This window comes from Lolium rigidum, chromosome 7 (assembly GCF_022539505.1).
Source record: "Lolium rigidum isolate FL_2022 chromosome 7, APGP_CSIRO_Lrig_0.1, whole genome shotgun sequence".
Taxonomy (NCBI): domain Eukaryota; kingdom Viridiplantae; phylum Streptophyta; class Magnoliopsida; order Poales; family Poaceae; genus Lolium; species Lolium rigidum.
The window spans coordinates 235,279,782-235,292,185 of record NC_061514.1 but is presented as its reverse complement, the minus strand read 5'-3'; the positions used below and the strand labels follow the sequence as shown (position 1 = coordinate 235,292,185).

General features: G+C 38.9%; 1 protein-coding gene across 3 annotated transcripts; it reads left to right on the top strand.

Annotated features, from left to right (window-relative positions):
- Positions 1 to 1,514: 1,514 nt before the first annotated feature.
- Positions 1,515 to 10,718, top strand: LOC124676265 (protein RFT1 homolog). Of its 3 annotated transcripts, XM_047212345.1 has the most exons (14): positions 1,515 to 1,635; positions 1,745 to 1,824; positions 3,245 to 3,339; positions 4,929 to 5,080; positions 6,209 to 6,360; positions 6,930 to 7,048; positions 7,149 to 7,312; positions 7,505 to 7,579; positions 8,332 to 8,403; positions 8,604 to 8,741; positions 9,512 to 9,667; positions 9,760 to 9,812; positions 9,895 to 10,067; positions 10,148 to 10,718. In XM_047212345.1, exons 1-14 carry the CDS (start codon positions 1,524 to 1,526, stop codon positions 10,215 to 10,217), a joined length of 1,611 nt encoding a protein of 536 aa, XP_047068301.1. In that variant the 5' UTR covers positions 1,515 to 1,523; the 3' UTR covers positions 10,218 to 10,718. The 3 variants fall into 3 exon arrangements, with proteins under 3 accessions (XP_047068301.1, XP_047068303.1, XP_047068302.1); XM_047212347.1 differs by lacking the exons at positions 1,515 to 1,635; positions 1,745 to 1,824 and adding an exon at positions 4,579 to 4,692; XM_047212346.1 differs by lacking the exons at positions 1,515 to 1,635; positions 1,745 to 1,824 and adding an exon at positions 4,579 to 4,692 and having other exon boundaries at positions 4,842 to 5,080.
- The last annotated feature ends 1,686 nt before the right edge of the window (positions 10,719 to 12,404 follow it).

The window sequence follows — 12,404 nt, the reverse complement described above, 5'->3', positions numbered from 1 at the left end:
GACTTGTCCTTTGTGCTAAAAAGGATTGGGCCACTCGCCGCAATTATTTCTCTCGCACTTTACTTACTTGTACTTTATTCATCTCGCTATATCAAAACCACTCGAATACTTGTCTGTGAGCATTTACGAGTGAATCCTTCATCGAAACTGCTTGTCAACACCTTCTGCTCCTCGTTGGGTTCGACACTCTTATTTATCGAAGATACTACGATACACCCCCTATACTTGTGGGTTATCAGGCGTCGCCTCGTGGCCCCACTTCGTATCTCCCTCGGTCTTCTGGAAGCTTCTTGGAAAAATAAACCCTGAGTGTTGATTTCGTCCAATTCCGAGAATATTTCCTTACTAGGATTTCTGAAACCAAAAACAGCAGAAAACAGCAACTGGCTCTTCGGCATCTCGTCAATAGGTTAGTGCCGGAAAATGCATAATAATGACATATAATATGTATAAAACATGTGAGTATCATCATAAAAGTAGCATGAAACATAATAAATTATAGATACGTTTGAGACGTATCACCGTCTCCAGTTCATCCTCCTCCATAGATCGGTTCCCCCTCCTCCGGTCGGCTTCGCCGGCGTCGGGAGGAGTGGGGAACCCGATCTATACGTGGAGTTTCCAATAAAAGTATTGTTTTCATTAGATTATGTTAGGATTTTGGTAGCCGTCTTCTTGTTGGTTTCCCCTCAATGGAGATCGCATCATCTGCAATAAGTGATCTTCGGCCTTTTGTTCACCGACGAGATCTTCTTCCCGGCGTCAATGGTGGTGTTGAACGATCACAATTTTCTAGGTATGGGCCTGCAGATATTGCTTCGCTAGATCGATTTTGGATCTTTTGCCGTTGTTGCCGCGAGGAGGATTACCCTCGCAGTTTTTGTCCCGGCTGCTACGTCCTCGACAATGGTGATTCGTACTGTCGGCTCTCCATCGACGACGACAAAGCTAGTCGGTTATTATTCCCTAACATACTAGTGTTGGTACTCTTGCCGATGTTGTATGACTGCTTTAATGGTTGCGTGCGTGCACGCAACCTTGGCATTGCGGCTCAAAAAATTATGGGAGCACTTTCATCGGTATCTACAGGTCTATGGTTCGTTATCTATCTTTGGCTGTCTTCAAAAGAGTACAAAATTGTGTTCTAGAAGAAGAAAGAAATTGAAAACCTCAAAGATTTGTTACTATCTTTTAGATTTTATTTTGTAATCGTTGGAGTCACTCTACCATGTACTATTTGTTAAATATATGTGGTATTGATTGTAAAAAAAAAAACTTAATCCCCTCCCAGAGATTCAAAAAAAAAGAAAAAAAGTTAATCCCCTCCCGGCCGGCGCCGCCTTCCCGGTCTCCCCGTCGGCCTGCTGCTGCTCGATCTCACCTCTCTCTCCTGCTCGATCTCCACGACAGCTAGGGGAGCCAGCACCGCCGGGACCCTCTCCTGCTCGATCTCCACGCTGTGCTGGTCCAAGAGCTCGTAGCAGGCAGCACTGGGCTCGGCAAACCGTCGCCGCTGCTCCGCGATGACGGCCATGGCGCTACTCGCCGGCGCCGCGGAGACCGTCGCCGCCGCGACCCCTCGTCCGGACTCCGCCGCAGGCGCCGCTGTCATGGGCGTCTTCAAGTACAACTTCGGTGCGCCCCTCTCGCCTCCCTGTTCCCACCCCCGTCCGATCGATGGTTATTTGTGGGTGCTTGGTTTTGTGGATCTAGAGCTCACTGCTCGCGTGTATGTGCCTTGCAGCGGCGCAGTTCCTGTCCAGGGTCATCCCCTTCTTATATAATGGCTGGTTCGTGCGCCAGCTCAGCTCCGACGACTGCGCGGTGCGGATCTCCCTTGCTCCTCCAATCTCCCTTCCTTCCCAGTTCAGTGCAGTGAGCAATTGATTTGGTGATTTCATTGCTTGTGGAATTGATTGAATTTGGGGTTGTGCTTAGCATTAGTGTACATTGAATGTGAATTTTTATCTTTATGTACTATGGTTAAATCGTGTCCTCAATTTGCGTTCAGTTTTGAATTTTGCCAATGACATGCTTCGGACTAAACCCTGGTTGATGATCACATACTATAAATGAGCTGCCGCAGATGGTGTCATCTAGTTGATCACATACTGCAATAATCATAGTGCTTGTTTTCAACTATCCAAGTCACTCATGTATGTACATTGTAATGCCCCTTTGCTATTATTTGTTCCTTATGTTCTTTATGAGCTAGGAGTTGCTGGATCTTTTCATTTTGGTGAAAATGCTGAATACCCATGCTATTTTTGAAGATTGATCCTTCATTGTTGGTGTAACAGACTCCGTATTAGTAATCAAATGGTTTTCTTTTTTTAAAGAAAACGCAAAGGACCTTTGCGATTCTTTTCATTGAATAGATAGGGTTACATGAAAAATGGTGATTTGCTTGATCAGATTTGGAATGTCACGTCGCACTTTGTGATTTAAGGTTTTAAGGGAAAAATGCTATGGGGATCTGCGGAACTTCTCCATCACCAACTGGGTATCAATTATTCAGTAAACATCAATGATAGAACGGCTTCATCACATCACTGTGCTCAACCATTGATCCCTGGGTTTAGAAGACCAGGGGTTATCACTCGGTAGTCGGTAAACCACAACTGGACTGGGTACCACTTGTTGATATGCAGTCTTGGTTCATTCAGTCCCCCAACCCACCCAACAAATCCATCTTTTAATTTTTTTCTTATACCAATAGGGATATAGTTGCACATGGTTTATGGACCATCCGTCAAATATGAAATATGCATAACTCAAAAATAAAAATAAAAGAAGGAAAACTGGCTAGTCTTAACCGTTTTTCTACATGACCTTGTTTGGTACTAGAGTGTTTGTGCGGATTAGTGGGGATAATACTCTAGAGTATTGGGTGAACCCCTATCGTCACCCAATCCCCGCAAAATCCCATCCCTAATCCACTAGGTAGGGGTAGAGTATCGGGGATTGAAAAAATACACTAATATTTGGGGAAAAGTGGGGATAAGCGGGGATTAAACTCGCTCAATACTCTAGCACCAAACATGCATTTAGAATAAGTGGGGATTTGGAGTTTGCTGCGGATTATCCCCACTAGTCCCCACTAATACTCTAGCACCAAACAAGGCCGAAAGGGGAGCCATAAATCCTCCATTTATTCGCTAAAGAACTTTTTTTTACTGCATCTACGCTTACAGTTGTTCCTTGTTTTCGAAGTTGCCTAATATGTTTGTCATTTATTTGGCAGGCTTACGCATTGCAGCTTCCTCTGTTCATCAACTGCGTCTTATTTTTAAGCCGAGAGGGGTTTCGGCGTGCTTGTTTGCGTAATACTTCTGGGAGGTATTACAAAATTTAAAATAATTTCTGAGGTTCATCCGTGTAATGTGATTAATCGGCACCACTGCTGCATTTATATAGACTACACAGGCACATGTTTATTTGAAGAATTTTCTTTGTCAAAATGAGCCACATAAGGTAGACACCACGAATTGCGAAGTGCAAAAGATCCTTCCACAGTTTCTTGTTTAATCACTATAGTTTAGATATATGGAGGATTACATGACAAGAAGCACGATGTACATTTACTACATGAAAAACTTGACCTCCAGTGTTGCTTGAGCTTTTTTTTTCCTGGCTAGATAACAATAGTATTAAGGGAAAAACAACTCGACCATTTGGCTGGATGGTTTGGGGGTATAGAAGGAATAAATGGTAAATATATATAGAGAAAATGTGTCCTCTGGGAGACATGGTATATGTATCTTCAAGTTTATAGAGAAAACAAGAACAAGAGAAGAGGTAATGTCAAGGTCTGATGCCACAGTTGCCCAACAAAGAACAAACTAAGATAAGAGAGTTTGAAATTACTTGGTAAAGATCCTATCGTGTACTTTTGGAACATATTAGAGGGAAATTCGCACAGTCCAGTACCCATTGGACATTATGCGTGCTTAGCACTCGCTTGGGGCTTCCTCCCTTCGTCCAAACAGGTTAATCCAGAGTTATTTATTATGTTTGGACCCTTGCGCATTATGTGTTAGCATTATTCACCTTTTTTTGAGAACTTACAGCAGGAGAGGCGCCTACTGCTCCACTAAATAGAAAAAATATTTATGTACAAAGGGGTCAACCTAGGCCATTTTTGACCTAGGAATCAAGATTTTTCTTTTACAAATGTAAACTAGTCAAGTAGAGGGAAAGAAATTCTCAGTGCTCACTGCTCAGGGTGCACCCTGCACTCACATCCTCCTTGAGTTGCGGCAACTAAGTTAAACGAGAGGGAGCAACACCATTAAAAAACTTGCGATTGCGCACCTTCCATATATTCCAAGCTGCCAAAATAGCCAGCTCAAAAATAAGCGGTCTGTCCCAACTTTACTTTGAAATACATTGTCGGACTGTGGCACAACCACTACACACCAAGGGCCACATATGCCACCTCTGAAATGGCCCATGTGTTTAGTAGTGATATGCTAGTCCTATGTTCTAAGTTTGAGGTGAGTACTAAGTTTGAGGTGAGTAGAGCTAGCATGTAATTCTTGTGGATCTAAATGGATAACATCAGGTTAACCGTTTTAGGAGAAGTGAGGACATAAGCCCAAGCAAGCTGCTATGTGTGAGCACAGCCACACCTAGGGGTTGGAAGCGCGTGAATTCTGTGAACACCTTCACTGTTTGAAGCAATAATGCTCGGTATCGTACTTCTCATAGCTATCTTCACCATCTTTAAGTGGGATACATGTGAAAAGTTTTCTCGTGATGATCTGCACCATTCCTAACTGTGTTCTCATTTTGTATGTTCGTGAAAATATTGTTAATTCATACTGTAATTTGTATTTCAGGAGTTTTTTCTCTGATCTTCTAGTATCTTTCCTTATACTTGCTTCACTGGAGTATAATTCTTAACTGATGAAGTACTTATATTACAGTGGTGATGTGTTAAGTGATGAAGAGATGCTAAAGGTAGCTTGGATGATCATCCCATTTGGCTTGTTAGTTACTTTTATCGGCAGTCTATTTGTGTTCAGGGTAAAGAAACTGAAGTTTTCTGACCCTTATGCGAAAGCTACATTAATCATTGGTAAGTCTTCCATTAACCAAAGTTTACTATTCCTACGGTTCATATTAATTGACTCAACTTTATCTAGATACAAATGTATCTAGTCAACAAACACATCTAGATACGTCAGCATCTAGATAAAGTTGAGTCAATTAATTTGAATCGGAGGGAGTAGTAATTATATGTTTATATTGGTTCTGAGAACGATAATTTATAATTTGATATCCCACTAAGGTTAATTCTACGGAGTGAACTAGTCAGTCAGTTGATTCAGTTTGATTGAGTGGCAAAATACATTAAATTGTTAGAGCCTTAGAGGGACTACTATACTCCCCCCGTCCCACCAGAAGTGTCTCAACTTTGTCTAAATTTGAATGTATCTAGACACTATGTAGTAGGTAGATACATCCGAATTTTGACAAAGTTGAGACACTTTTGGTGGGACGGAGGGAGTATTACTATATCATATAGAAAAGTCCACGTTTTAAACCGGAACTCTTGCAGAAGACCACTTCTCAAATGTGAGCTCTAATACCGTTTGAATTGCAAATTTGAACTATGGAGACCATCCAGTTTTACCTGTGCATGGTCTCACAAGTAGTCTCTGGTGATGTGTCTGCCACATCGCTGCCGTGTCACCAAATTTGACTTTTTTTATCTGTTTCCAGCATTTACTTATAGCATCTTTTTTATAAGAAATGATCCTTCTTACCATGTTTGTTAATGACAATGGCATGGCAGACACATGGCTTCCATGTCACTCAAAGCCACTTGTCGAACCACCTGAGGGTGAATAGTGGATTGTTTCGACAGTACAAGGTTGAGTTCAGGGTTGAAGACTGGGCTTTTTTCTGTCTCAGATTTAAATGCTGAACACCTAGCTCTGGATCTATAAATTGGAGACAAGCATTTCATGCTGTTATGGAGCTATCTGAAGCATCTCAAGTAGATAGACCTACAGTTATTTTTAGATTGTTAGCTAAGAAGCCAAATGTATAGTTTGATTCTTTTGATATGCTCAATCATGGGGTGTCTTTTCTGTTTCGTGCTATTACTCTAAACTATATTGCCTTTGCATTACATATTTTCCCCACTAACCTCATAACCACATATTGAGGGCTAACATATTTATTTGATCCAAAATGTCAGGATTTGCTTGTATCTTGGAGCTACTGGCAGAACCTTTGTATATACTTTCTCAAACGAAGAAATACTACATAATAAGAGTGTATACTGAACCTGCAGCTACTCTGCTACGGTGTCTAACAACTTATATCTTCATTAAAGGACATATTAAAGTGGTAATGTCACATTAGCCTTTTGCTCCAGTTTATTACCTATGGCATAAATGCATAAGACCACAATGATTTCGTTGTTTGTTCTACTTGAAAGGGTTACTAACCATTTTGAAACTAATGTAACGATTTAGTGCAACCATCTACACAGGTATCATACATCCAATTTTTTTTTGACAAATTAATAATCCAGGATTTCCAATTTCCAATTCATATTTATACTGTATTCTCTTGGTTTTTGTACCAAGCATAATGTTTGTCTATATCCACTGTTAATAGAAGGTTTCAACTTCTGTATATGTGTGGTTGGTTAAGAGATAAAAAATAGTTTTTTTTTCAAACAGTTGCCTTCGTTATTCCTTTCTCCTCTATTGCACACATCCATTTTAAGTTCATCTTAGAAATTAATAGAGCTTTGCAGGACACGATATTTGTTTTGCCGAATTACATATCCAATTGAAAATATTCTCTCTGGCACTTTTGTGTACACATCAATTCATGCTCTCCCGCGTCATTCTTTTTGTATCGCATCTGTTGGTCAGTACAGTACTACAATAATGAATATATTTTTGCAGGAGAAGTTGGTCGTATTTGCTCTCTCTCAGGTTGTCTATGCAGCCTGCATTTTCGTTGGATATTGGGCATATTTTCTTTTATTCACTAATATCAGAATTTTTGATCTCCTCCCATTCAGGTTCCTTCTCGTTCTGTCCTTTTTTTTGTACTATTAGGTTTGATTGATGACAAATTAGTTATATATTTCTTTATTGATGCTAAAACACGTACATTGTCAGGTTGTCAACTCTGATGGTCTATGATAAACAGTTGTTGCACATGTGCATATTGTTTACTGGCCAGACTTTCAGGAAATTGATCCTCCAAGAAGGAGAAAAATTTGTTCTTGTTTGGTTCGATACTCCATACAACCAGGCTGCATATGGTCTTGTGGATAAGTTAGGCACGTATGCCAAACGCTTTCTGTTTCAAGTGCTTTTCTTTACTAGATAAATGAGAGCTGGTGAGGCACCTGGCTAGAATATTTCGAACAAAAAGAATAAATTAACTAACTTCAAAAAACGGTGGAGTAATTCAAAATAATAACTTAACTACCTTCCACAAAAATCTCTACTGACCTTCTATTTATTTGCAGGGAGTCTGGTTGTTAGAATAGTTTTCCTGCCATTTGAGGAGAGTTCTTATGCTACATTCACTCAATTGGCATCAGGTTGCTCTTTTGCATGAATTTAAAGTTTCATTTTACTATGACAGCCAAGATTGAATGGTTTATCATCCGTATGACCTAAAAGATTGAGTTTCATGCATCCACATTATTTGTCTTCTGACCTGGAGAAGTTTAGTTTTGCCTATTGAGCATCTTTTGAATGGTTACTCAATCAAAATTATCCTATATTATGCTGTTATTCTGGTAAAAACACAGTTGTGAATTTTTCCCCCATTTGGATTCATTTGGCCATCTCAATTGAGAATGTTCTTCTGAAGTGACAGCTTTATGTATCCGCTGCCGGCCGTTTGATATTTCTGCACACTTTCTGTATGTTTGCTATGTTGTTTGTTCAGTATTTAAGTCCGTCTCACAGGAAGTAAAGCTTATAACAAGTACCATGAATTATTGTATTATTTTTGCTAAGATGATCATTGCTGCCAATGCAACAAAACAAGATTATCTTTTGGCATATTACTTGCGATGATAGATTATAATGTTTGCCCCAATTCCAGTTTATATGCTGCGGCTGCCCAGTTAGTATTTATATATGGCCATTCCTATATCTCAAGCTATCTGAAAGTATAAATTTTGGCATATTTTTGGTTCATATGCTGCTGTTCAATATCTCATCCTTACAATTATAGCTAGCCAATATTATAATTTTTAGCAAGATTACTTTAAAAATATGCTGTGTGCATTATCTTTGGATTTATCTTTCTCTGAAAGAGCAAATAATGTATCCTTATCCACAGGGCAAACTCCTCAGAATATATCAAACCTGGAAGGTTCTCTGCTCGGAGCTCTCAAGCTGATTATGCTGATAGGTGTGCTATTCAATACCGATTTCTGTAATGTTTATATTAGTCTCTTTATGCCTTCACACTGAGTAAGAAGCAAGCAATTGAATCACATGCAACCTTTGTTGTAAACATATTTTAGTTGCTGTCAACGTTGATCTCCTGGTTTTTCTTGGATATTAAATACATCAATAGCCCTTTAATATGATCAACCTCTAACTATGCAGGTCTCGTGGTCATTTCTTTTGGTCCAAGTTATTCATACACACTTCTGAATCTACTATATGGAGGAAGATATAGCGACGGCGAAGCTACAGCTGTTCTTCGTTACTATTGTGTTTACATAATCTGCTTAGCAATGAATGGTTTGTACTTCTATGTAGCAGCAGCTCTGCATAGTATCATTCTACAATCTTTTACATTAGTTTTATTATTAACGTAAAGAATATTTCATTGATGAATAGTAGCTCTCTGGGCTGAACATGTGAAATTTAAATTATATATTTAAATTTGATAATTTGAAACTAGTTTTTGCAAACCTGGAATTTGGAACAATGGGCTTAACAGTCCCTGTTTTACCCTTTGTGCTTTTTGATTTGTCTTTTACAGTTATGAACTTATGATGCATATAGCGCAATACTCATATTCAACTTGACAAGAGGAGTATTTATAATTTCCTTCCAGTCATGTAATTAACAAAACTGGAATCTGGAACAATGGGCTTAACAGTCCCTGTTTGCCCTTTCTGCTTTTTGATTTGTCTTTCCCAGTTATGAACTTATGATGCATATAGCACAATACTCATATCCAACTTGACAAGAGAAGCATTTATAATTTCCTTCCAGTCATGTAATTAGCAGCTAAGTTCTGCCAACCTATGCCTTGATTTCTCCGTTGATAGCTTTTAGTTGCACTTCAATATCTCATTCTGCACAACATTTTAGCTGAAAAGGAACTTTACTTGAATGAAAAGCCAACTATACTATGTTGTCTCTACATGGTTTTATACTAACTTACTGTACAAACAAGTAAGATGCTCCTGGTGGTGCTGATTATTAAATATACCCAGGCTATGTAGTATTTGGTTAAATGTGCATATTAGATTGACTTGTGTCCTTTTTTTGATTATTTTCAGGCACGTCTGAAGCTTTCCTTCATTCTGTTGCAAATGAAAATCAGCTTAAGCAGTCAAATGATATGTTGCTCCTCTTCTCAGCAATTTATATTGTTCTAAATGTTATTTTTATTAAATCTGCTGGAGCTGTTGGGTTGATTGCTGCAAATTCTATCAGTATCCTTTGGTCAATAACTCTACTATCCTTGTTTTCTTGAAATCAATCTTTATCTGGAAAAACTTTTTTTGTGTCTTGACTCTCTGTAAAGATATGATACTGCGAATCACATATTCTGCATTATTCATCAAAGACTATTTTAAGGTAAAGTTTCTGTAATATTCCACCTTGTTTTTTTCCTAAGGATTACATTTATAACAAAGATACCTGATGGCATTTTTTACAGGGCTCATTCTCTTTCCACCGCTGCTTGCCAGCGGGCTGGGGTGTTCTGCTCATTTCTGGTGTGACCACAGCTTTCTCAGAGAGGATTTTTCTGAACAGAAATAGGTTCAAGCAGACCCTTCCCATTCACATGGCGATAGGCATCATGTGCCTGGTCTTTTCGTTACTTGAGATGTAAGCAATACACCACACACAAGGATACTTCCTTTGTTAGATATTATTAATCATCCTTATGTGGCTTCTTTCTTGAACAGATACCGTGGCGAAAAACAGTTCTTGTTGAGCATTATTACATCATTGAAGGGCCACAACAAAAGTACTTGATTTCTGTAGCATTTGGGATTTGGAACCCACCTTCTGTGAGTGTATATAGCCCTGATATGTAAGTGATGTTCCCAGACAACATACGATGTTGTCAATACATTGACACTGCCTAGACAACTGAAGGTAGGGAGCTGGATCCATCAACTGGAGAGGCTACTGAAAGTAAATCATTTTGACAGATGAACATAGATTGCCGCTCTCCGGTGAGGTGAGTTGCTGGGACAATTTGTAGAGGCGACAGAAAACATAGATCAGCTGGGTAGATAGGGTAATGCATTTTGTAATTTTTCTACTGCAACTTGTTAAGATTAAATTGCAGTGATTGCGGAAATTTTCCATGTTGTAGTGCCATTCAGGTTTTGTTTCACGAGTCTCGCATAAGTTTACCAAACGACTTGATCGTTTCATTAGGTAGGTCCAGCCAGAGGGAAAGTGAAATGAATTGTGTGGTATTTTCTCGTACCTCTGGGGTTTATAAAGCTCACAAATATTTTTGGGTCCTTAATTTGACCAATGTATTATATCCAATGATTTTTTTGTGAGAATATCCAATGAAAATTATATAATTGATTTATTAATTTCATACTTGAAAGGACATTTTTGTGACATGTAGCTTATATCTTGTTGGTCAAATTGATGATCTCAATATATATGGCCCCTATAAACCCAAGAGGAGGGAGTAATGATTTTATATTGGGCGATGTTCCAGTTTCAAGCATTTGAGAACCAATGCTTCAAATCAAAATCCTTGTTTGACACTATCTCACCTCTGAATGATGGAATGCCCTTTCATTGAGAGAGAGTGATCCTGAGCATGGGGCTTGTGGTGACACCGTGAATCCTTGGATCTTCAGTAGGTGTACGTATGCTGGTGGTGACTGATGTAACCGTGTTTTGCTTCTAGAAAAAAGTTGAGACCTAGACATCTTTTATCGCTTCATGAACCAACTACTTAACACGTGGCAGCACAGGGTGCGAACACAAATCATGCAGCTGTCTTTTCGCGAAGGTGCAAAGCGACGTCACGCCGCACCCGTGATGAGACAACACGGTTGATTAATCGGTTAAAAGTAATATTGGAGATTACATGACGTGAAATGTAGAATTGTTGTCTAAATTTAATGAAGAAGAGAGCAAGACATCAATATATATTTTCCCGAATAAAAGAGGCGGCAGACCGTGGAGTTATTTGCAAAAGTGTAAAAGAAATGATTTACTGACAGAAAATTACCCACCCTCGAATATTGCCGAAGGATATTGTAGAAGTGTAAAAAATGATTTACTGGCAGAAAAGTGCTCACCCTCGAAAATTGCCGAAAAATTACCCACCCTTGAAAATTGCCGAAGGATAGTTACCATGGTCAAGTTACAACTGCAAAAGTGTGTGAAAAACTACTGCTAAATAATATAGAAGGGACAACTTTTTTTTTGAATTAACAACTCCTGAATTATGGCCACAGAAGTACGCATTGTCAAGGCGTCGAGGAGTTACTGTGGGGTAACTACTGGAAGAAAACTATAGTTGAAAAAATATGTCGACAATTATTACCAAGGAATAGAAAATGCTACTACCCCGTAACCCCGTTTCAAGGAATAAGGCGCATGCGTATTCCAAGATGAACTTTGATCATAAATATTGAGCAACAAAATCTTGATTATATTATATATAATTAGTATCGTTGGAATCGTATTGAAAAGCAATTTTTGATGATACTAATTTCATACAAATAATTTTTATCTATTTGAAGTAATTCTTGACCAAACAAAAAACACGTAAAACGAGGGCGCCTTATTCCTTGAAACGTAGGGAGTACTAACGAATTACAGCAGAATAAGTACTCATTGTCGAAGAGATGTCGTGGGGCAACTACGGGCGAAAAATTACAGCTGGAAAGTTGAGTGGAAAAATTATTATCAAATAATAGGAATTTAGCACCAACGAATTGTTGCGGAGAAATTAATCACCAGCAAACAATTAGCGTAGGGTAACTACCATGGGAAAAAAGACGGTTGGAAAGGTGTGTTAGAGAATACCGTCAAAGAGAAAAATTACTATTGCTAAGTGATGCTGAATTATGGTCGGAAAATTACACACCCTCGAAAAAGTACGCAAGTATAATTACCACCAAAAAGGTATGATCGAAAAGAAATGTGAAAAATTATTGTCAGAAAGTTATGGCCAAAAAA